At 37.5% G+C, this 24360-nt stretch overlaps 1 protein-coding gene across 6 annotated transcripts in view; it reads left to right on the forward strand.

Moving 5' to 3' along the window:
* SRBD1 (S1 RNA binding domain 1) overlaps positions 1 to 23739 on the forward strand; it is a 134272-nt gene extending 110533 nt beyond the window's left edge. For 5 of the 6 annotated variants that reach the window (XM_072856762.1, XM_072856763.1, XM_072856765.1 and 2 more), the window contains 5 exons: positions 2746 to 2852; positions 5447 to 5623; positions 8356 to 8508; positions 20084 to 20268; positions 22752 to 23739. In XM_072856762.1, coding sequence (XP_072712863.1) covers positions 2746 to 2852; positions 5447 to 5623; positions 8356 to 8508; positions 20084 to 20268; positions 22752 to 23041 — 912 coding nt within the window. In that variant the 3' untranslated portion in view covers positions 23042 to 23739. The remainder of the gene's footprint in view (positions 1 to 2745; positions 2853 to 5446; positions 5624 to 8355; positions 8509 to 20083; positions 20269 to 22751) is intronic. The other variant, XM_072856768.1, reaches the window with a different exon arrangement.
* Positions 23740 to 24360: the final 621 nt, after the last annotated feature.

Below are 24360 nucleotides of genomic sequence, written 5' to 3' on the forward strand. Positions count from 1 at the left end.
CTGTTCTGTCAGATCTACCCATTCACTTTTTCTTTATCCATACCTTCACATACGTGCTGTGATGTACATTCAAAGTGGTACAACTGTTATGTGTTGGAGTAATAAAGAACAACTTGTGCATGTCGTCTTTTGCTTTTTGAATGGTGGCTGTCAAACAGTCATAAAGTTAAAAGATACAAATCATCTTTGAGAGACCTGAGAACTTGAGAACTCCTTGTCTTCCTGGCAAAAAAAAAACCAAAAACCACACACACACAAAAAAAACCAAAAAACAGTTGAATATCACAATTTTTCCAAAGTGTGTGTATTCTGTCACTTGAATTTTACACAAACTATTGCATCCGCAAACTTAAATTTCAGATAAATTCCAGCTTCACAGGATCTGTGAGCACTGGTCTGTCTTCCACTGGCAGAGGTATTTCAGGAAGCTTTGCTTTTGATTGTGATATATTCTTTCCTGGTTTTGGGGGGGAGTATAGTTGGCTGAATTGCTATCTAAGTTCACTTTCAGCAGACTGGAAATAAAGCTTCTGCTGCCGCAAGTCTCATCCAAACAACTGTTTAGAAAGATTAGGCCAAATCTATGGGTTATTTTCTTTGCTACACCCTATGCTATAAGGCATTGTAGAGACCATGAAAAATGTCTCGGTTTTGAATCATGTAACTGCATGTTATTCCTTCTGAAGAATGATCATCATCTTAGGGAATGAGCCTGAAACAGCAGTCTACCCCAATCTCTGCCACAGACCCTACTTTATATTCAGAGTAGTTATTTTAGACCACGCTTTTTTTAGAGGTGGCCAAGAACTGCTACAGTTAATGGAACTTGTGAAACTATATGATAATCAACTTCTAAGTACCTTGGAGTCAGTAGCCTTTCCTAAAAGCAGACAGAAATTTTGAGGACTCTGCCTTTTTTTTTTTCCTCCTTTTGCCTTCCTCCATCATAATGAAAACAATTGTTAAATTAGTATCTTTATTAAATTTTTAATTTGTGATTCATCATGGAAAATCTAGCCCAGTATTTGGAAGCTGTACGTGGCAAAGAAGAGAAAATGTGGGTGTTGTTTCTGAACAGTTTTATTCTGGTTCTTGTAGTGTGTTATATAAATGCATCCTTGCATGAGCGTGTGTGAGAGCTAGAAGCCTCTAGCTCTAGTACATACCTGGCTGATGGCAGGAGGAGGGAATATATAGAACATCCTCACTAAGAGAAGCTGCATCTTCACTAAGTCAGAAAAATAGAAACATGAGACTTCTTTTTTAGGGTGTGTTTTTTTTTGTTTGTATCTATTCAGGGAAGAAGCCATTGTGTTGTAGTAGCAACACATCAGTAAGTAGAAGCTAGCATTTGATCTGCACAGTGTACAGGTGTAGGCTTTGTGGTTGTAAGGCCAAGACTGTGTGCAAATGTAAGTACTTATGCATGTACATGGCTTTTTGCATGTGAACTCTATATAGGAGGAGTAATATTGGTGAAATTTGCGCTTCTTGTTTGTAAGTAACTTTATTATGTATCACATCATGAAAATACATCACATTACCATTACCGGAAATGAGGGGGCTATGAAATACATTGCTGCAAGTTTTACGATTGTTTCTGTTATTAACCACTACTTTGATGAACTACCAATATTAGTAGATTCGCATTGATGCTGTTGGCATGTTAAATTTAACTACGAAAACTTTGAAAGGTTTGAATGGCTTAGAAGGTAAAACAAAGTAGTAGATGAAGTGTTTGGTGTCTTGGCTTGGATCCAGCTTGATGTCCTAAATGAATGCATCACAAAACCACAACAGATCAACCCAGATTTACATGAGTGACGTATAAGAGCCCTGAAGCTAAGCCAACATAGTGATTGAATTAGCTCCTGCATTTAGAGAGGCTTCTCCCTCCAGGTCAGACTTCTAAGCACTGATGGGCTTGTGTGGGGAACTAAAAGTTATAGATTGAAGTATGCCTACATTGTGGAGGAAAAGAAATTTAGAGCTTCAGAACTTTTATCTTTGACAAGTGTGACTGATTTTTCTTTTGCGGGGGGGCGGGAAGGAGGGAAGGGAAAACATTATGAACAATAATGGAAAACCTGGAAGAATTTCCATTAGGGTGCTTCAGTCAAGGACCTGCCAATCTTCCCAGAAATATCTGTTCAAAATCTGAAACATTTTGTTGCTGCAGGGCTGATATGTACCTTATGTATTGCCCACCCTCATACAATACCTGGCTTGTTCTTTTAGTAAGTAACAACTGTACTGTAGTGTGATGCTCATAAATAGGACAATTTTGCAAACATTTGTGTGTGCAGGTGCAAAAGTACAGCATTTGTGATCTTTTCTCCTTATTTTTAAAATACTGTCTTTTAATAAACTGATATTATAGGTAAATAAATGTCAGATTAAAGACAAGACAGTGGATGAACAGAAGCATTAATCCTTTTGAGTAATCATTATGTGTTTAATATAGTTTTGTTTTTACATGATGCAGGGAAATTGTTATTAAACAGAAAAAATACAGTAATGTGAAGAGTGTCTTATTCTAAGGATTTGTATCATGACAAAGATGTTGCAAAGAGGTACTGGAGACCTTTTAAAAATATGTTCTACAATTTGGTTTTAACTAGAATCCTCACATAAGATATTGATAAGTTCCAGCAACTATTTTATTAATGTTAGCATTGTTTGCAGTTCTTATTTATGTACGCTTCGATATTTCAGTAACCCGATATCTCCGTTTTTGTTTCTCAGCATGATGTATCACAGACTTTGCTCAAAGCAACTCTGGACAGTGTGGTTGAAGAGTGTGTCAGCTTTGTAGGAGTTGATATTAACATCTGCTCAGAAATACTATTAAGGTGAGTCAAACATTTTCCTATTCCAGTAATTACATGGCTCTGGATCACAGAGTCTCTGTTTAGTCTGCCATCTGACTCAAGCTCAGCTGGAGCAAATGGCTCTTGTGTTAAACTGCCAATTACATGAAAATGACACATTAAGACAGTATTTCACTGGATCATTAAGAGTCAGTTTTTAAGGGTATGTGTGATTCTCCAGGGTAAAACTATTCTTCGGAGATAAACAGATATTTAAAAATTTTGAACCAACACTGCAATTTTAGTAAAACCTCATATAACTAATTTGTATTTTTACACTGAGAAAGGGATTTTCAAATGTACTTTCTGTCTCTTAGAAGGTATTTTTATAGGTACTGCTAAGTGGAACAGGTTGTATAAGTTGGGTGAGGAAAGGAGAAAAGGAAAGATTTAAGGGGAAACTGCTGAAAAATGTATCCCTTTTTACTGATTTTTTTTCAAAGTAATTATGCCATGTTTACTTGGAAAATATTCTGGATTTTATTTCTCTTGGTTAGAAATTAAAAGCTTATCCTCTCTTTTGAGTGCGTAGAATTGAGAATCGTTTAGCTGAGCAGCCTCTCAGGAGGGCAAAGTGTTGCTGTCATTCTCTGTAGTAGGAGGGGAATAAAAAGAATGTCCATAATCTAGGTAGTTGCAATTATGTTAGGTATCAAAGTTAGGAAAAATGAATTCTTGCTAGCTCTCTCTAATTTTTGTTAACCCCTTATTTTCATTCTTGAAAACATCTTTCCATACTTTGAAGAGGCTCTCTGTCTATTCTTTTTGTTTTTCTACTTTGTCTTCCATACACTTTTTCTGTGTGTGTATCTAATCCTTAGCCCGACTCCTGATTTACCTTCTGTCTTGCCTTCTTTCAGACTTAGATCAGCTATTAGTAAGAAAGAAAGCAGTACTGATTGGTAAATGAGGCTGACTGGCTTTCATTCATGAATAAAACCCTACCTGAGCAAGTGCAGTGGGTGAGCGTGGTCAGCCTTCTGCAGGGTACAACTATATCGCGCAGTTCAGAGGGCACCAGGCTGAGGTGCTGCTCTGTCTCCCCAAAACTGTGAATGGGGAGTGACACTGTCCAGTTATGGTTACAGGTGGTAACCACAGTTGGATAAATACTTTGTTTGGTCTAATTAACCTGGTTTATGATGCTCGTATGCACATGCTGCGTCAAGTTCTGGATGTAACTTGATCCTCAGCAGTTCAATTCTGCTGTTCTGTGTAGATGGGGTCTGTCTAAGTTTCCCTCAGATGTACAGTGTATGAAATTGTCACCCTAGCTAGAAAGCTAACAGGGCTTTCTGCTTGTGCTTTCTGATGCATCAAATATACTTGTTGACACATTACATGTGGAAGGGGTGACAGTGCTACAGTACTTGCATTACTGCTGAGTATCGTACTTGAAAGACTTGAGATCATCAGTGGAAAATTCTGTGAACTGTGTGTCATGTTCCTTTGTCAGTGTAAATAAGCTGGATTTCATAATGTTTCTACGAATTTTTTTGAGAAAATTCCATTCCTAATGATTAATATTTTGTCTATGGTTAACGGTGTGTGTCTCCAATTCTGAGGTTTCACCAACTTTGGATTATTTTTTTAACTTTTTCTTGAGGATGAGAATAATGGAAAGGTTTTTTTTTTAATATTTTTTCCCTGATTTTTGACTATTTTTGCCAGGTTTGCTGGTGGTGTTTTTCTAGAATCAGCCCATGCCATTCCACAAACAGGTCTCTGCTGCCATTGACTTAAAGCAATGGCATCTGATGTATAGAGCCAGATGGGTGACATTTCCTTCTCTAGTGCCAGGAGTAACTGTCCACCACAGCTCTCTTCCCTCTTTCTATGATTAACGTACTCCATACACAGAAAGTTGTGCTCACATGTACGTACAGAAAATGTGCAGCAAACCCACTGCTTCCTGAAGGAACTTGGCTAACTGCAGTTGCACTTCACAGGTGAGTTCTTTGCCAGATCCAAGCTACCCTCAAAACAACTCATGCAGCCTGTTCCCAGCTGCTCTTTTATCTCAAGAGCAGCTGAGAGAAAAGGAACAAGCTGTGTGGATCTGTTAAATTGTGTGAGGAAGGCAAGCTGCTCCCAGGCTGGATAGCAGACGTCAGCCCTTCATGTTGGGGCAAGGTGTTGCGGTACCATTGGAAGAGAATAGCTGAGAGGGGGCTGTTCTCACAGGAACAATTTATCTGTCCTGAACCCTCCTCCCACATCGTTTCCTGAAGAGGGCAGCTGGGGGCAGGCCATAAGACATGACAAATTGAATTGGCGTTAGAGAAATAGCCAACAGATCATAAATTACACATCCCTGGCTTACTAGTTAGGTATGTGCAGAACCATATTGCTGTACCAAGTTTTGTTGACTTGGGTGGATTCCTTCCACAGAACTAAGAGAAGGGATCCTTTTTCAGACGATGCCTTTGGTCTGGGAGTCTATTTGCAAATTTGTTAGCTGTTTTTAAGTTTTGTAAACCAGATTTTCTACAGTAATGTGTATCCTGGTAATGGATAGGACTTGTATTAATGAATATTCAATGGTAATAAATGTATTCTGTAAACTTTTCTCTTAGACACATTGCAGGGCTGAATGCTAACAGGGCTAAAAATATAATTGAATGGCGAGAGAAGAATGGACCATTTATAAACCGAGAACAGCTCAAGGAAGTTAAAGGTCTGGGTCCCAAATCCTTCCAACAGTGCGCTGGCTTCATCAGATTCAATCAAGAATACATAAAGACCTTCTGCAGGTAATAGAGATGTTGGCTATCTTGACTAAATTATCCAAAATATTATGAGAAGACTTCTTCCCTTTCTGTTTTGTATTAGGCTTGAGATTTGAGGAATCGTAGGCCTTTTCCCTCTGAAAGACAGTGTCTTAACAAATGAACTTCTTTAAGTCAGTAGTTGAACATAGGTCTCCTGCTGAATGATCACGGCTTATTAACCTAGTACTCTAAGTCAGGGTTCTGTAAGTATGTAAGTTTAATTACAAATTCTGCCACTGAATTGGTGGAAGAAATTTGGCATGCAGCAGTGTCATGATTTGAGATATTAAAACCTTACAGTCTTGTGTTTCGGGCATAATTTAGAGATTTTTAAATTCATTTTAATGTGGTAAAGATTACTCTGCAGAACATAATGGTAGTAAACTAGGGTGGATTTTCCTTCTCCATTACCTGGAGAGAGAAAGTTGAATAAGCTGCCTGGACCAAGCTCTGTCTGTGCTATACCCCTGTGCCTAGCAAGTGTGACGTGACTGCCTTGTATATCAAATGTGTAAGAGGCCCTTTCCCAACTCCAGTTTGTCAACAGTGGGTTGTCCTTTTCCCTGCCATCTCATTCCCTGTATCTGTACCAAGCCTTTCCCTCTTGCAACCATTCATAGTGCTTCTCCTCTTCACCTGAAATACGTCCTCTCCACAACTGAAAGTGCCATTTCTAGGGCAACGTCTCTTCTCCTGTCTTTCACATTTCTCCTTCCAACATAAAGAACTAAGAAAGGGCACAGCGGTAGCACCATCCCCACCCTTTTGCTGCTGACTCTTCTCAAAAAATATTTTCCTGGGAAGCACATGCTATTTTTTAGCCAACCCAATGCTCAGAAGCAATACTATATTCCCAGTTGCTGCTGGCCAAACAGCACACGCGTAACTTCCAGGCAGGAGGTAGGCACATTAGGACTGGCTTACTGCCCGGGTGGAAGGTATACAGATTGGTTGCCCATCTGGCAGGGAGGCACATGCTGCAGGCCAAATGGTGCGCGCTGTAAGCACCAGAAAACCAAAGAAATTGCTTTCAAGGCTGTAGATGATCGATAGGTCTTACATTGTACAGATCTGTTCTAGTGAATGCTGCAATACAACAGAGGAGGAAAAGGCTGACATTTTTAATTATTATTTTCTAAAAATTCACTGGTGAAATGTTTAAGAACATTGTATTTTTTTTTCCTTGCTGGAGCATGCTTCTGATGTTATTCAGGTTCCATAAAACGTGAGAACACTGTATAACCTGAGAAATCTACTATAACTTTGGAGCTTGAGGCCCAAATAGAGCTCTAACACCATGGCCTCCACAACATTTCCTGTGGGACCAGGGGGCAAAACCAAACATTTTTGAAATGGACTTTGAGAAGGTTTCATTTTTGTCATCTCTAATCATGTTGATGGCTATAGAGTCCTGTGTGAACTAGTTTTTGTGCTTTGTACTTGGAAGTTAACAAATAGTGATTATTTTTAAAATTGATATGGAAAGAGGAAGTTGTGTCTGTATTTCTGCCGATGGTCAATGCATAGGTAGAGCCCAAAGTGCAAGTGCTAGTTCTGGGTCCTTCAGTGCGTTCTCTTTTATCCTGCAAAAGCAGGAACCACTTGTGATTTGGGGGGGGGGGGGGGGGGGGAGGCAAGAAAGGAGCCTTTGCCAGTAGGAGTCATTTGATGCCTTTACTGCATCCTCAGCATTTTTTTTTACTTAAGAGAAACTTTAAGAGAAGTGTGCCAGTTGTAAATATGCTACACATGCAAAGATAGATCCCTTTCTCTCCTGTCTTCTGTAAAGTCCTCCTACCAATGTGGGCAATCTGTCCATGGATCTCTCTGAGACTTGGGGGGCCTTTTCATTATCCAGCCAATTAAAGAAAAAATTTTAAAAAGCCCAATCCAAATGCTAACTGAAGCTAACTGATTAGGCGTCAGTAATGTATTCATTAAGTTTTAAGGAAAGCTGTATTAAGATACTTTTGCAAAAATGGTTTATAAATTCTGAAATAGTGGTAGATTTGACCTTTAGCTTTTTTCCGTTCTAAGCAAATCTTGGTCTGAGTTCTTTTGATTTGAAATTTTTCATATTTTGACCTGGCCCATGTTTGAGCAGAATTCTTCAGAAACGTAAGTATAGAAAGTCAATAAATGTGGTTTAAGGAGTACTGATGTTTAAGCATTTGCATATTTTCCTTGTTCTGTACATATGCTTGAGATGCAATTTGCTTACCTAAAGATGGTATGAATAGGAAACTTTGTTCATAAATTTTTCAAATTTAAAATTATGCAGACTGTTAATCGACAGTTAAGTATGAAAGTATCCTCACAAGATCTTTATGAAGTAGGTAAATGCAATTGTCCCCATTTTACAGACAGAAGATGCTATCCAGGTTGCAAATGATACAATAGGTTGTGTAGTGTTTTCTTTATAATCTTGTCATCATGAAGAAATTTTGATGAAGCAAAGAATCCCTTCCCAATATTTGTTTCTACTTTAATTTATATGTATATTGATATGTTATATTTTTATGCTATAATTGTATTGTTAAGATTCACCCACAGTGACCTTTTAGGGGTTTTTTGGGTGTTTTGTTTGTTTTTTTAAATGAACTTTTTTTTTTTAATTAACATTATATAAAAGTCTGATTGTGTTTTTCACATGTGGGCACTGGGCTAGGATCTTGTTCATTAAGAATGACATGTCCATTTTTGATTTCTGACAGTAGTAAGAAAACTGAACTTGGAAGTCATGCACTGCTGACTAAAGCAGTGGCACAGGGTAAGAAGAAGAGCAAACCAACACCATGTGCCTCGCGACAGCCCAATCCTTTGGACCAAACTTGTATTCATCCAGAGTCTTACGACATTGCAATGAGGTAAGCAGTGGGAAAGCTTTTGAACCATTGACACTGTCAATTTTTAAAATGAAAGTACTGATTTTTCTGACAACAGCCTGCTCAGCCTTTTGAGACAGGAATACTTGTATTAGTTTGATGCTTTCTCCCCTTTCAAGAAAAAGGTATGCTTTGGAAGCTCTTTACAAGTGAAGAGTTTCAACTGGTGTGTTTTACCTCTTATGTGCATGCAAGTTCTTAATTTTATTCTTTAGTTTTTTGGTTTTCACGTTGTTTTTCAGTGAGGAAATCGGTGAATTTTCAAAACTTCGGCAGACTTTCCTCCGATGACACTGTCGTCTGCATACCACCGCTTTGCACCTCATTGAGACCACTTTTCTCAATTTCCTTTTGTTTGCCAACTCTCTTTATGCCACACATCACTTTCAGTTTGGACTTTCAGTTCACAAAGTGTGGAGACAAATCATTTGTTCTTACAATGTCTGAAAACTGATTTTTTTTCTTCTATCTTGCCTCCTATGTTATGTAAAAGGCCATAACTAAAACCATAAGTTTATTCTTAAAAATAATCTAACTGAAATGCCATGCAAATTGTCAGTCAGCGGTAGTTTAGTACCTCTGCATCATTAAGAACTGCTTTTACATTGTTGCTTATGTTCAACATGTGCCAAAAAAACTTTCTGCTTAGTGAATTTTGACCACCAGAATTTGTTTATTTGTGTGTTTGAGCGTGCATGGACATATGTGAGCATGTGTCATTATTATGAGCCTTTAATATTAAATTCTGATATTGCGAGATCTAATTAAGATGTATATATTAAGTTCTCAAATACACGAACACTATGGTGGTTTTACTAAGTGACCTTTGGCTAAAAGAAGAGGATGGTTTTTGTGTAGGTCAGAAAAAAGTAATTAGGAATCCATGTGTGCCTCTGGTTAGGGGATACTGCAGCTGGTAAATGCTAGTATAAGCTGTGATCTTTTCTATCATCAGCCCTGGTTGAAATTGGACTCTGTTTGTCCTCTTGAGAAAACATTATCTCCTACCATAAACCAGCACATATTTATTTTTTTAAGTGATTTGCGGTGAACAGGTTCTTTTCTTAAAACATGCTGGAGCTAATTTCAGCAGTAGCTAGATGCTTTAGGATTCTTATGATCTCTCAGAATATTATTCCTAGAGAAACAGTCATGCTTCCTGTTTTATAAACAAAACCACCTTTAAGCCTCAGAGAGAGATGCTGAATTTCTGACTTCATGAAGCTCGAGTTTCTTATCTAAAAAAGTCTTACAGGACCTTGCATTTTTAGGACACCTTCCCTACAGTATGCTCTGTTCTCTCTCCGGTGGAGATAATTGCATATACAGCTTCCTATGCATAGGTCTGCATGCTTTCCTTCTGCTAGGCATGCAGAGCACTTTTGTTTCCATCCTCTCCCTGCCACAGTTCATTCTTCTTTGTGCCTGATCCTAGGGCCACTGTGCAATTACCTGCTAGAGTCCATGCTCTTTGTGCAGTGTGTAGGTAACTTTGGTTTCTCCTTTTCCACGACCATTTCCTTTTTTTCTTATGCATCAGCATTTGTTCCCTGCCCTATGCATAGCTGTGGAAAAAATCAGGCAAGGTCCTGATCTTAATGATCTTACATTTGGTAGGTGGCTTTATAGTGTGAGGAAGCTTGGTCACACTACTGGAGATTGTTCAGAGTGAGTCGATGTAAAAACAATTTAAAATTTTTTTTAAAATTGGTTATTAAAAATTAATGTTGATTTTCAGTATTGTATTTCATTCAATTTAAATATCAAGTAGTCAGGATTTGGTTAATAGTCCATCTAGCTTTCCAGCCCTAGTACACTAATAATCAGTAAAAGTGTTCACAGTATTAATCCTTTCCTTAAAGGCTGATGTGGAAAGGTTGTTTCAGGGAGCAGAGCAGTGTAGCCAGTTAACAGTGGAATAGTACAGGAATTTATCTACATACAGTACCATCACAACGGTTGGTCCGAAAATAAAGAATTGTGACATTGTTTCCAGAGCAGCACGGATTACTTCTATATCTGAAGTGGTGAGTGGAATTATTACTGCATAGGGTAGCTCAGATATTCACATATAGCTGAAATTCTGGAGACAATTTTAGTAGGTATCACAAATCATATAACTGTGATTTGGAATTTGGCTGGGAACCCAGGATTAGCACTATTTAAAAAAAAAAAAAAAATCAATGAGCACAAGTTTTACAGCTCAACCAAAACGTAGTGGTTTGAGTCACGGGCTGCCACAGGCTCAAACCAAAAGGTAGTGGTTTGAGGAGGCTGCCACCTATTGCACAGCCAACACCGCTTAGAAGGTACCTTGCTGATTCTTAAAATGTGCTCAGGGTCAAACTCGTTGGACTTCGAGAGCTCCAAAGCCATTGCAGAAGTATGATGTGGCTACAGACCAGTGCTACCTATCATGTCATTTCTCTTTGGCTAATGCAATTACTTTAAAGTAAGTTTCCAGCTGTGCCACTGTCTGTTCTGTTTCTCACCAAACACTTTGCCTTCCTAGGCTGAACTTTCAGATGCAGTATTTAGATCCAAGTGCATGTTGTAGGTATTGTACCGTACAGGTTTTTTATGCAAAAGAAAATCAGTTAATACCAAAACAAATATAAAACTACAGTAACAGTATCTGCTAATGGAACACCAAAACTAATAGTGTAGCATCTGTCACTGTAATTAACTGAATCAGTCTTTTCTGTTTTCTTTGGGCTTTGTCTCTGTTGTCTTACTTCTTACATTTATGGGTATCTGTACACGCAGTTTGATGTGGAAAAAAAAAAAAGTCTCAAAGTGCTTTCTGTGCTTTCTATGAATGTACTCTATGTTCAACAGTATTTTTCTTTTTCTTGCAATCAAAAGATAGTTTCCTTGAAAGCTCATTAAATATGAAGGTGATAACTTTTATGCTATAGATTGTATTAACATGCACTAGCTTGAGTGCTAGTGCAAAGGGGGCAAATATCTCTAATGTTTTTTCATTGCAAATAGCTGTTTGAAGAAAAGAAAATACAGCTCTGCAGCAAACTGACAAAAGCCAAGAAGTATAGTATTAAAAATTGACACTGATGACATAAGAGCTAAATATAAACCAGACATCCTTTCTTCAAGCAACTAATGCTATAATTTCGCAATGATCATATATTTAAAATGACTTTTCAAAAAAAGCGTATGAGCTGTTAAGCTTCTCGGAACTTATGGAAACAGCTTTCCAAACCAATTTGCTGCCTAAATATGAATTAAGAAAAAATTCTACTAGGAATTCAGACTGCATGAAGGATTCAGTCCAAAGCTTATCAGGGCTGTTGACAAGTTTTGCTGACTTTGATAGACAGTCAATGAGACTGGCCTTGTAATTCCCTTTTGCTGAGCCTATGTTCATGAGAAAACTTCTGAGAGCCTGAAGATCAAATCATGTCCATGTTGTTGATTTGAGGTGTCTTACTGAAATCAGCCAACATCTGAAGGACTTTTTAACATCTTAGTAAAACCTAATTGATAATTCTTCTAATTTCATGTGCATGAGAAAAATTGAGACTGTTAAAGTGGGTTAGAATCAGTATTTAATACATGTATTTTTAAACAAAATACATTTTAAAGGAGTTCTGTTGCTTTGCTGCTTTCAAAGTATTTTTCTTCTTTTTCTGGGCTTACACAGAACTTTGTCAGGGACCATGTCAAGCTCACAGGTGGATCTGTGCTACCAAAGGGCAGAATTGTTGTCTTGAAGAAAATGGGCAGATTTGATTCAAGGCATCAAAATACAGTATTACATACGTCTTACCACAGAAATTAAAATGAATGGAATAGATTCTGCATAGAGAGTCATAAAGGCTTCCTCATGCAATGTCTACCGCATCTTGCCATGAGAAAGTAATTTGTGAAAATTTTATTGGATTAAAAGTTTTCATGGGAAATTACATTTATTTTTAAACAAAATAAGCTGGTGATTTTTATCCACTGCTTCTATCCAAATTACCCAAAAGCAGCAGTCCACATTACAGATTTATGACATGCAAAATTATCAGTTTTTAAAACAATGTTTTTGAGGGATAGAAGTTCACCAAAATTTGAAACCACTAATTTTCTTTTTCTGAACTATTTTGTAGCTTGAAAGGCCAATCCATTTAAAAAAAAAAAAAAAAAAAAAATGGTTAAAAGAATTGCTCCCAAGTGGCAACTTCAGTTGCCAAGCTTTAGGCTGGAGCCAATTTTTATGGCTGAATTAGAAACCCCTGAAAATAGGGTTTTTATAATGGAAACCCTGATGTAATCTTTACTGCAGTGGCACAAATGGTGCTGGTATGATTGATTTATGGCATTTAAACATCTTAACTTAAAATCTGTACAATTTCTGTAAAATAATTGGAAAACATCCTGCTTGTGATTTAACACACTCTGCAGATGACCAAAACATTTTTGTTCATGGTTTCCACACTGTGAAAGCTTGGCTTTGTCATGTGCAGTGATCAAGCTTACAAACACCTCTAAATATTATGAATCAGAATTTCCTAAAAGTTAAATAATAAAAAAACCAACTCTGTAGGCAGCGTATTTTCCTGCAAAGCAGAGCTGTGTTATAGGTTTCTGAAAAGTCTGTATGTGAAAACCAGTTTATAGTGGCAGAATCTTCTACATACAATTAATACAACATGTAGAGCATATCCAATTTCTTGGTACGTATTGTAAAAGAACTGGTAGAAAAACCAAGGAAACATTTGGGAAGTCCCAAGAAGTTACAACCAGGTTATGCTTATAAACCAAAATGCTGGAAAGAAAACGCAATGTTTTTTCTTTGTTGTATCAGTCTGCTGGGTGCAGTTGGTTTCGTATGACTGAATCTTTAACATTTACGGATTTTTATTTAAATCTCATAAAAATGCTCTTTGCTAAAGGTTGGTACTCAGAATGTGTATTTGCCGCTCACAGATTGCAGCATCTGGCAGACAGGTTGTATTTCAGTCTGGCTTAGAAATATTTTACCAATATTTATAAAAGATCTAAAGTTGTGATTTAGCGTAACGCAGGTGAGGATCTGCCTTGGCTAATTACCCAGGTTTAGGACCTTGCCTGGTAGAGCATAGTACTGCTCACTGTGGTTGGTTATGCCTTAAGAGAAGTTTTTGACGTACTGAGCAGAGTGACTTGCAGTGAAGGTTCATGTCTCACCCTTCGCTGTTTATTGATAATGCTGCTTGATATCCCCAGAAGGACTTCAAAATCCCACGAGGATTCAGCAAAGCACTTGTTCATGTGCTTATTCTTCACCGAAGTAAAACATTTGGATTTGATGCTCATTTCAGGAAAGCATTTATGTTAATAACATTTTATATTCCATTGTAGATGGACTGATCATTTTTCAAATATCTCTGGTGTTTCTGCTACTCTTTACATGGGTGGATGTAGCAGCTGATCCGTAGTGTCTGAGTTGCTATGCCGAAAAGCTACAGTTGCTAGCTTTGAAGGCAAGTACTGACACGTAAGAAAATGCAGAAGGAAAACTGTTGATTAGGGAGAGACCACCAAAAGAAAAGAGGTCTTCCTCTCCGGCCAGGCTGGCTTGCTTCTGTCCAGGTCCCCTAGTTGTCACTGAGCAACTGAGGCAATGCTTAAGGGGAATAGAAATCAGGGAGGGAATAGTTACTTGGTATGGTGCTTGAGCAATGAAAACAAATAGTTGTGTTCTATTTAATAATGCAGTCTACATGCGCATATTTTACAGAGGATAGGAGTTTTTACTGTGATAGGATACCTCTCCTTAAATTCACTACAAAGTCATCAGAACCATCTTTTGTCCACTTCAGTAAGACTGTACCTGCTATTCCAAGCTATTTAATGTGCAAGATAATATTTTTTGGTCAAGTCTTAAGCTTCTTTTTAAAAAGCCTAAAAAAGTTAAGCTCAGTAAATTAATTAATCTTTATGACTATTTCCAATAGGAAATAGCTAACCCTAAATAAGGAGAACACTTGCAGAATTAGGACCACTAAGCCTAATAAATAGTAGTTCATATTCATCACTTTAGAAGGCCAGTTCATTCACAGGTCTGACTATTAACTTAGTAGCTGGATTTTTAGAGGACATATTTCTGAAAGTTATCTTGTCAGTAAGTAGAAGAGCAGAAAAGGCTTTCACTGCTAATTGCCATCCAATAAAGATATTTTAAAACTTTTATGTGATGTAAAATATACAGTTAACAAGAATGATTAGAAGAACTTGGAAATAACAAAGAATTATCCTCCAGTTACACTATAAATACTAGACCCATAAATCAAGTGGTATTTTTTCATTTGTTGAAATTTTTGAAACTTAAACTTCCTACTGGTCGCATTTAAAAAAAAAATAATGAAGGAAAAAAATTAACTTATTTATGGAATGATCTCCTTTAACTGTGGTACTAATTCTTTGTGGATAACTAATCATGTTTCACTATTTTGTATCTCGGGTTACGCTTCAGTTATGTGATATATCGGTAGTCATGAAAACAGCTAACAACAGCGTGCCTAATGGTATGGTAGCAAAGTGGCTATGCTGCAGTGTAACCGTGCCTGAATTTCTTTTCTCATTTAGAATCTCATTGTTTCCTAGATTTATATGTTCAAAATGTCATAAACTATCTGAGTGCTTTCTGGTCTTCTCCATGCAGTCAGATAATCTTTAATAATAATAACTTATGCATTTGAGGAAAAACACATTGGTTAAATATCCTTATCTGGCTAAACCACATAAGTAGTTTTAAATATCTTTGAAACTTTCACTTTCAGTGTCCAGCAACTAATTACAGAGAGTAACGCGCAAATATTGTTTGATATATAATCTGCATCAGTAGTCAAAAATTGAGGATCCGTATCGCTAGTGAGAACAAGAACAGTCAACATCTGCATTATACGAATAACGCTTTTGCATTTCAAAACATTACTAAAACATAAATGTCTTCATAATTTAAGTTTGCTACTGTCATGAATGTACGTTTTACCTAACGAAGTGCATGCTAATGCAAAGTTGTTTTGTTTTCAGAGTGATTATGTTGCATTACCATTAATTCATGTGTGCACTGTGACAAGATGTAATGGCGTATCATGTTGCTTTAATGTAATGAATCCAGTACTGCCAGCTCTTAAGTCGTGTTGCTGGAAATGATTACATAAAACAGAAATGACTGTGACTAAAACCCTTGCAAAGCTTTAGAACTCCTGCACGTTATAAGAAGCTTTTAGGGGGGTTTAAAGTAACTTCGTAAAAATTTACTGAAGGCTTCCCTTGATAATAGTTTTACTCTTTTCTGACTGTTTCTTGCGTTCCACTGAAATTTGTATTATCTTTTAAGCATTGCAAGGGCTGTGCTATAATTTTGTGCACATGTGTATGTTAAGTGAACATGATGTGCTTATTTGTTACATTTATGCTACTTTTCTTTCTTTATCTGGGTAAGATGGATGAAATTATGTATTAAATAAAAACATCAGTGATTTAGCCATGACCATTCTCTTCAGGTCATGTAAGACTGCAAAGATTGCTTTTAAAACTAAGGTGGTTGCAGAGGTTTCTGAGTATCCTCTAAATCTCAAAACCAGAAAACTCATAGTCTCTAAACCAGCTAAATTGGGCTCTGTTCTGACTCTCCTAAGACCCTGGCAGCTTTTAGCTGAGTTGATGTGCTTTGAACAGAAAGTTCGCCATTCGCTCACTCAACATTTGAGGAAATAAGGATAGTATATCTTATAAGAATGACCTCATTTCAGAAGAAACATCTCATCTTTCCCAGTTCCATTTCTGTTAACTTTTCTTGAGGTTTTATCTTTCTAGTAGGTAAACATAGCACTTGAACTACTGCAACGTTGTTTGGTTCACATGTGTAGCCAGGAAAATACTTGAAGGGCTTTCATTTTTGCACAGATCATTCATGTTCTTATGCTGTGCAGCTGGAACTGTCATTTACAAATTGGGTAAGTGAGATATTTCAAAGATTGTAGTGAGATAGTTTAACATTATGAAGATCAAAACATGTAAATTAAGGGAAACCTCTTTTTTCCCTCTGTAGCCATATCCCAGTCTTATTACCGACTATATCCTTTTCTTCTGACCTTGAAATAACTCTCGAAGGAAGTTGTTGGGTTGCTTTTTTAATAACGAAACATTTAACTTTGTTCTTAGCAATGACATTTAAAAATAGAAATGATCAATATAATGCGCCACTGTTCAGTCAGAGATTTGTGCTTTATATTGATTTTTTTATTCTGAGTGCCCTCAGGCTATGTTCATTTGAGTGAAAATGAGACATTAAATATTTAACTAGATTCAACAGTATTTTTTAAAACTACATTTGTAATCACTAAGAAATTGCTTTCATTTGGAAATATTTTAAAACATAGGCTTTACCAAAACCTAACCTAAAAAGGTGAGAATTTCCAAAATAGAAATATATTGTTTCTGTTAAAGGTTCTTTCTTTTGTGTGTATGGGCACGCTGGGCCTTGTTACAGTGCTCTGTTCTGCCTATAATATACCTCGTAATTCTGAAATATTCTTAACCAAATGCCTGATTTTTAGAATATTAATAATTCTGCTGAGGTCTGTGGGACGTCTCATGTACATCGACTTGGGCACGTGTTTAAGCATCATCTTCAGGTGGAGCCAAAATTTTACTCTGAGCAGTAACCATGTTAATAAGTTATTTAAACAACTGTAATTGAAAACGTAGGGCCCAAACCTATCACCCTTGCCTGGATGAGAAATCCTTTTTAATATCAGATAAATACTTTCACTGGGATTTCCGGCGGGTGGGGAGACAGAGGAAGGAGCAGCGGGCGAAATAACTTTCATGAATACTAATTGAAGGCTCGGGCACCTGGGTTGTGTCCTGTTTCAGGCTGGTTTTCTTTCTAGCAGTCTGCATGTAGTGCCGTGCATTCTGATTGCATTATCCACACGTTCGACAGTTTTGTAGGTAACGGGGGTTTTTTTTATACATCGGTGGCTGTTCCATGTGGTTGCACTTACTAGCAGCGAAACCCACCCTGTTATCAATTTACAAAGCGAATGCGCTTCTGTGAAGCCCTAATGGTGAAAAAATGTTACTTGGAGGTACTCGAGCTGAGTTTCCATTGGAAGTGAAATAAAGCCAAGTACGTGAATGTCAGCAAACTCGTTTATAGGGGTGCATGGTAAAGCATACATTATTTAGAAGGCTGAGTCATGAGGCTGGTCGGGTTCGTCGCGTTACATCTGGCACGTCAGTCAAAGCGGGGGCAGCTGCCGCCTGTCACTAGTGCTCTGGTGGGGCATTGTCCATCCATCAACGTTAGCAGCCAGCAGCCCCGAGGAGGTTTGTGAAGAGCACATCACCTGGACCTATGTGCATTTTCAGTACTATCACTGCAACCGTGTTTAGTGCTCTTTTGAGACCAACAGAAGTTGCTTTCATAGAAGGTCTGATATTTTTCATACGTAGGGTCGTATTAGACTAAATATTTGAGTAGTAGTAGTGTGTTCTTGTTAGTCTATGGAAAATAAAAATTTGTATTTAATAGTATAAACAATTTTGCATCTGTTTTGATATTTAATTTGTTTCCAAACCTTCTCAAACGACTTTAAAAGTGATGTCAAAAGTTGAAATGCAGTCAATCATAACAAAATTTAGTAAGTCCTGAGAACAGTATCATCCACTGAATCCTTATTAATTTTTATTTTTTCTTCATATATTGCCACATGAAAGATCTGTATGTGTTACAAAAATTAATGTGAAAATTATATCTATCACTATTCAGTGCAAATACATGTGTTTGAGCTAACAGTGCACCTAAATCGCCATGCTTGCACTTGAATTCAGTAAAAAAGTGGGAGTCCTGACAGCCAGTTTTAATGGATGTCCTCCTTTTGACAAAATTAGTGCACACTTTGTAGTGAAGATTTGCCCTTGTGCTCAAAGATGAATTTTGTGATTTACGGAAAGTTGGATATTGCTTTAATTATGTTCCTTCAATTGATATTTTCTCCAAAAGAAATTTAATTTCGTGTTTCAGTGCATAGAGCTTTTTATCGCTCACCACCTGAAACAATATCAGTTGGGTTCCTCAGGTTACAAAAAAGAAATCAAGAAAACAAAGAAACCCCCACTGTGTCTCCTGCCAAAAGAAATACTAGCCTCAGGTTTAGATAAAAGCACAGCTTGTATTTTTGAGGGGGGAAAGGAGGATGAGAACTGGGGGCTTTTGCTTTCTTACGGAGCTGGAACGTCTCCCACCGCTCCCAAGCGCAGGGCACGAAGCTGCTGGTCAGCACTGCTTTTGCGGCTTGTAGTTTACACCTGTTGTGAAGTAGGATAAGGACAGGAAGGAGGGGTCTCTTGTAGGAATTTGGAAGGAGCGTTTATTTGGACTCTGGAGGAGAGGGACAAGAACTCTACTTGTCTGCTGTGGTGGAGAGCACGCAAAAAGCCACGTGCCTCCCTCCAGCGATAAGGGACATGATAAAGCAGGGTGGAAGAGGCCTGTTCGTGGTGAGATGCAGCGCAGGGTGGCAGGACAGATAACTGAAGTGTCGACTGAGAAAAGGAGAAGTTGTTTTATTTAGTACAATGTGGCTCAGCTTCTATGATCTACATCCTCATTTTCATTGTTTTATAACCATTAAAGACTTGTTTTGCATTTTTAAGTCCTTCAGTAAAATAAGGACACTTATTCAGTGGTAAATAAACATTGTCTAAGGCATCACTGCTGCATGTGAATTTGTCATCTGTTCTCTGTGCTTCTCAGCATATGTGCCAACATTGCTGAACTAAAAATCTCAGTCAGTGTGGTCTGGGGTTTTTTTAAATTTATTTTTTAAAAAAGAGATCCCAGATCAAGACATATTTATTTTAAAGTACTTCTTTTCAGCCTTTTTAGATGTCAGTCCAAATTTGTCTCAGTCTGCAATGTGTGTATGTATGTGACAACAGGGAAGGATGAGGGTGTTTGTGTTGTGTGACTGCTTTGACTTGATCATTCCTTAGTTTCTGAAAAACTAATTGTTCTTAACCATGAAGTTCATAGACAAGAGAAGTATTTTATGTAAAGTTTTTCTTATTCTTAATTTTGGTTAAAGATTATTTGTATTAATTTAATATTTTAAATGTTAATCGTTGTTTTACTAAATTGCCATTCATTTTAATTTGAATGAGAGTGACAATAAAAATGGCAGTATTATAGAACTCCTATTTCTAGGGAACTTCCATGGTAAGATAAATCTTTCAGTCATAAGCAGATTTGGTTTTAGCATGACATAAATCATGGGGTCTAAAGTGATTTACATGTTGAAATTTTGCATCTAGTGTTGTAGCCTATTCCAGGAGACACATGTGTACAGATAGACTCAAAATTTCCATGTTTGTCTCGGATCAGTGATGACTTGAGAGGATATGAACTTGGGAAGCTGTTCACTGTTCATATTTTTTATCAGAAGTTTTGTTCATGCATCAGTGCAAAAGTAATTAAAACCCTTAAGTATAGCAAAGGTTCAGTTCCCACTGAAGGATGTTACAAATCTCTCTCTGTATCTTTGTTTGAACTTCCCAGGTTTTTATCTTTCATTGGAGGAAATGCAAATGACATAGGAAAATCAGATATGCAGCAAAAAGTAAATGCAGTCATTCAAAAGGAAGGACTGGAAGGCACAGCCAAAAGGCTAAATACAACAGTGCACACACTGCAGCTGATCATTGATGGTCTGACTCAGCCTGAAGGCTTTGACATCCGAACAGGTAAACCTTTGTTTTGAAGGTTGTAATCTCACTTTGCTTGTTCTGCATACCAGTTTTAAACAGCACTTTTTCTTCTAAAGTTAGTAGTGGATTTCCATGGACGTGTAACTCCATTTCTTTTCTCAGACAAGGTAAAGGCTATCTCATAGTCAGATGTTTCTTTCCAGCTCAGTAGGTAAGGAGTGTGAATCCTGTCTTAAATCATGGCATTTTCAGCTGTAGGAAGGGGAGTTGTATGGCTGTTAACAAATGAAATTGTTTCAATATGTTGACTCTCTACTGATTAAATCTGTATTGGCTCTCCATCAGAGAAGGGAAGGCTGAGACCAAGCTGAAACAGTAGTAATAAAGGTCTGTGGAGCCGTAGTGTAGTAGTGTGCAGTCCTGCTCTTTTATTGCACTAGTTCCTGAAGACAAGTGTAATTGGAGCACATGGCTCGTGACCTGCCTTGGTGAAAACTTTGCAGTAGTGCTGAACAGTTTGAGGTGGAGGGGAAGAAAGATGAGGTAAGCAATGAAGTGAAACATTTGGAGATGCTGTTGTTTAATGAAACTTACAGCTGGATTCTCTTAGGACAGCAAGAGATAAAGGTGGGCAGCAAAGATGCAGGCTTGTAATAACAATAAACTTAAAATTTCTGTCGCCCTTTTTTGGGTTAATTAGTAGTTTCCTTGCAGATTTTATAAATATTTCCCACTAGTGTTCTTGTTAATGGGTATTTTCTATGTCTCCATTTGTTCCGGTGGTCTCACATCGAAATTACAGTAGGATAGACTATTAGCATATGAAGATATAAAAGCAAAAGAGAATCTTCAGTGGAAATATTCGTATTCTGCTGATCCAATACATTCAGCATTACTGTAGCCAGACTCTGTGACTGCAGCAGGCAGCCTAGTAGCCTTGTATAGCTGTAATTCATTGTCTTTGCAACCCTGCTAGTGACTGTCAGTGAGGAAATGCATTACATCTAACAGGGCTCAGGCTGATTGAATGGTTTGTACTCTACCCTGATTCAAAAAATAATCTTGCTTGAAGATTCAATTCCGCTGTTGTTCCCGACAGTAGAGATGTGACGTTAGGCAATTACAGACAAAGAGTAGCTTTCTGTGTATCCTCTTAAATTTAATTGAAATTCTATGTTGTTTATTTTTCCTGAGTGATTTTAGCATAAAGGAAAATGGGAAGAATTATTTGGGGAAAGGGAAAGAATCGATTATTTTTATCATGTTATTTTAAAAATCTTTTTCTAGCCAAGATCTTGCAAGGCATTTCTTGCAAGAAATTGTCTTTTTAACATTAAAGTTGAACAGCTAATCAGGTAATGGTAATGAATCTGCCAGGGCAGGGAAAAAAAACAGGTTTGCAAACATTTTAAAAGACTCCCATCATTCCTCTGAATCTTCCTGTGCTCGTTGCCCTGAATGGCTGTTTAGTTGCTTTTTTCATTGAAGTGCCACTGCACAGTATAATGGTACAAAAGGATTAACCATTTTGGACTTAAGCAATTAGCTGCATTCCTTCAGTAGAAAATTTGATGTCATTCAAAGCCTATTGCTGCATTTGCCAGCTTGTGTACTCGATTGGGGTCTGATCCACAGCCTGGTGAAGTTACAGACTGATTGATTTCCAGTGCATTTTAGCTATAAACTTGTTCAGGCTGTATTCTATTTCACAAAGGCAAATATAGGCAAATGGTTGCAGTCCTGGTTTGGTGATGCACTGAGTGGAAAATCTCAGTCCTATCACATCTTGGAAAAGGTAAAACAGCAGTAGGAAAAGGTTGAAAGGGAAGTTGTTGAGATGGCTCAGAAGGGCTTTCTGCAGGAGCAGAAAGTGGTAAGCAAGTAACAAGAGAGTTTAAAAGACCTATCTGTTCCTTTAAATGCAGAATGTGAACTTTAATGTATTGGGATATTACCTGGTTATAATCATGCATGTGAAGCAGTTGATCGTGTGATGTCATGGGAAACAGCTGATCGTGTGATGTCATGGTGCAGATGAACAGCAAGCCTAACAACAGTGCATTGTTGACTTTTCTCTTTAGTACGTGATGAGACTGAGTATTCACCTTCCTGTATACAAATTTGTATAGGAATAGAATTTTATGTATAATTTATGTAGCTCACGTAAGAGTCACCTCAAGTCTTTTCTCCCTAGCTCCAAGAAAATTTAAAGAATCTTTTAGACCCTAGCTAATATACTACATGCTTCTGATCCCCTTGTGATAGTTTCATATCACAGAGTTCACTATACTTATTACTCCATTAATCAGTGTCTTTTAAAGTGATTCTTAAAATACAAGAAATCAGTTGTTTATCACAGATGGGTCTTCATTTAAAAAACGTAGTGAAGCAGTATTTGGGACCTTAGAGCTACCTGGGGATGACTTCTTAATTAGAAACAATCAGCTGGAAACAACCCTTAGAAAATAATGCAAGCTTTTTCTCTAATGTCTTATTTTTGTTTCTGTTCCTTATAACAGATTTTGATAAACCTGACTTCAAGAGAAGCATCGTCTGCTTTGAAGACTTAAGTGTTGGTACTGTTCTGACTGGAAAAGTTGAAAACGCGACGCCATTTGGAGTTTTTGTTGATATTGGTGTGGGAAAAGCAGGTTTAATTCCAGTGCGAAACATAACAGAAGCAAAACTTTCTAAAGTGAAGAAGAGAAGAAGCCTGGGGTTAGGTCCTGGAGAAAGAGTGGAAGTTAAAGTGCTTAATGTTGATATTCCTCGATTGAGGATAACGTTGGATCTTATTCGCGTTTTATGAGAGAGATTTTTATGATTGAACTTTCATTTTAAAGGTTAAGTAATGTCAGCAAGGTTATGGAGATTCAGGCATTTAATGAGAGCATTGAAAACGAACAAATTTTGAAACCTTCAGCCTTGCGCTTTTTTTTTTTAAATCTAACAGTTTTTCCACATTTCTTGAATCCTTTCTGTTAATAACTGTTGGAACAGTTTATTGGATTACCTCCAAGCAACCTTGTTATTTTGTCTGCAGAGCAAATGAAATTCCAGTGGACTGTCAGACAGATCTCTTATCTGTTCTGTCTGTGCAAGATTTGCTGTCTCGATCTTTAGGCAGTACTGCACGAGCAGACACGTCTACTGCTCCCCTTCAAAAAACAGCCATTCAGTTTGCCTGTTTTCTGGTTGAGAGTCTAAAAGAGGGTACCTAGTTGTAAAAAAAAGTGATCTTTTTAAGTTAGTTGGTGATGAAAACGCTTCAAAAGTAGACTGAAAAAAGAGCATCTGCTAATACTGTTGATGGTTCAGAAATATATGGCTTTAATTTATTTGAGCAACATTATTAGGAGGTCTGTTTACCTGTCTTATTATTGCTTGTTCAGTTATCATTGATTAACACACTTTTGGATGTACCTTGGGATTTAAGGAACTTGGCTCAAAGGTGTCAAAAGACATTTATGTTGTTCTATACTTGTGCAAAATAAAAAAGTTTCTGGCCATCTTTTCTCAGTGTAGTGGTTCTACAAATGATTTAACAGTCGTAGTTCTCTTTCTTTCCAACATGTGCTCCATCAGTAACACTCCAGCTTAAGGATGCAGCTTGTGAGGATGCACTTGTCTGACCTTCTGAATGGTATGCACTTTCCTGAGCTTTAATACCGGACTACAGCCCATGGCTTGATTTAATAAAATAGTTCTAGTCTGTCTTGGACTCCTTTAACTTGACATTAATTTTTTTTCCATCTTTGAGATAATGTATTTTTCTGCCTGTTTTGAGTGGAAAACAATTTTTCAACACTTTTCTTCACACACTATGCTCATGAAGGTATGATTCCCCATAAAAGAACTTTTTGGTGTTTGTAGATGCTTAAAAAGCTTTTCTAGACTTCTGTTTTAATAAGAATGCTCATTGTTTCCTGCTAGGAGTGCCTAGCACATGAGGTTTGTTTCTTCCACCTAGAGAGTTTTTGTTTTGGTGGTGTTTCAAAGGGTTTACCAATTTGGCCAAGTTTGCAAAGGACAGGCGATGGTCTAGTGGCAGAAGAGCCTCCAGCAACAGCAGATGTACGTGGCCTTTCCTTCAAATTTTTGGTGCATTGGACGTTTCTTCGTTTGAAG

The sequence above is a fragment of the Ciconia boyciana genome, chromosome 3 (assembly GCF_034638445.1).
Source record: "Ciconia boyciana chromosome 3, ASM3463844v1, whole genome shotgun sequence".
Taxonomy (NCBI): domain Eukaryota; kingdom Metazoa; phylum Chordata; class Aves; order Ciconiiformes; family Ciconiidae; genus Ciconia; species Ciconia boyciana.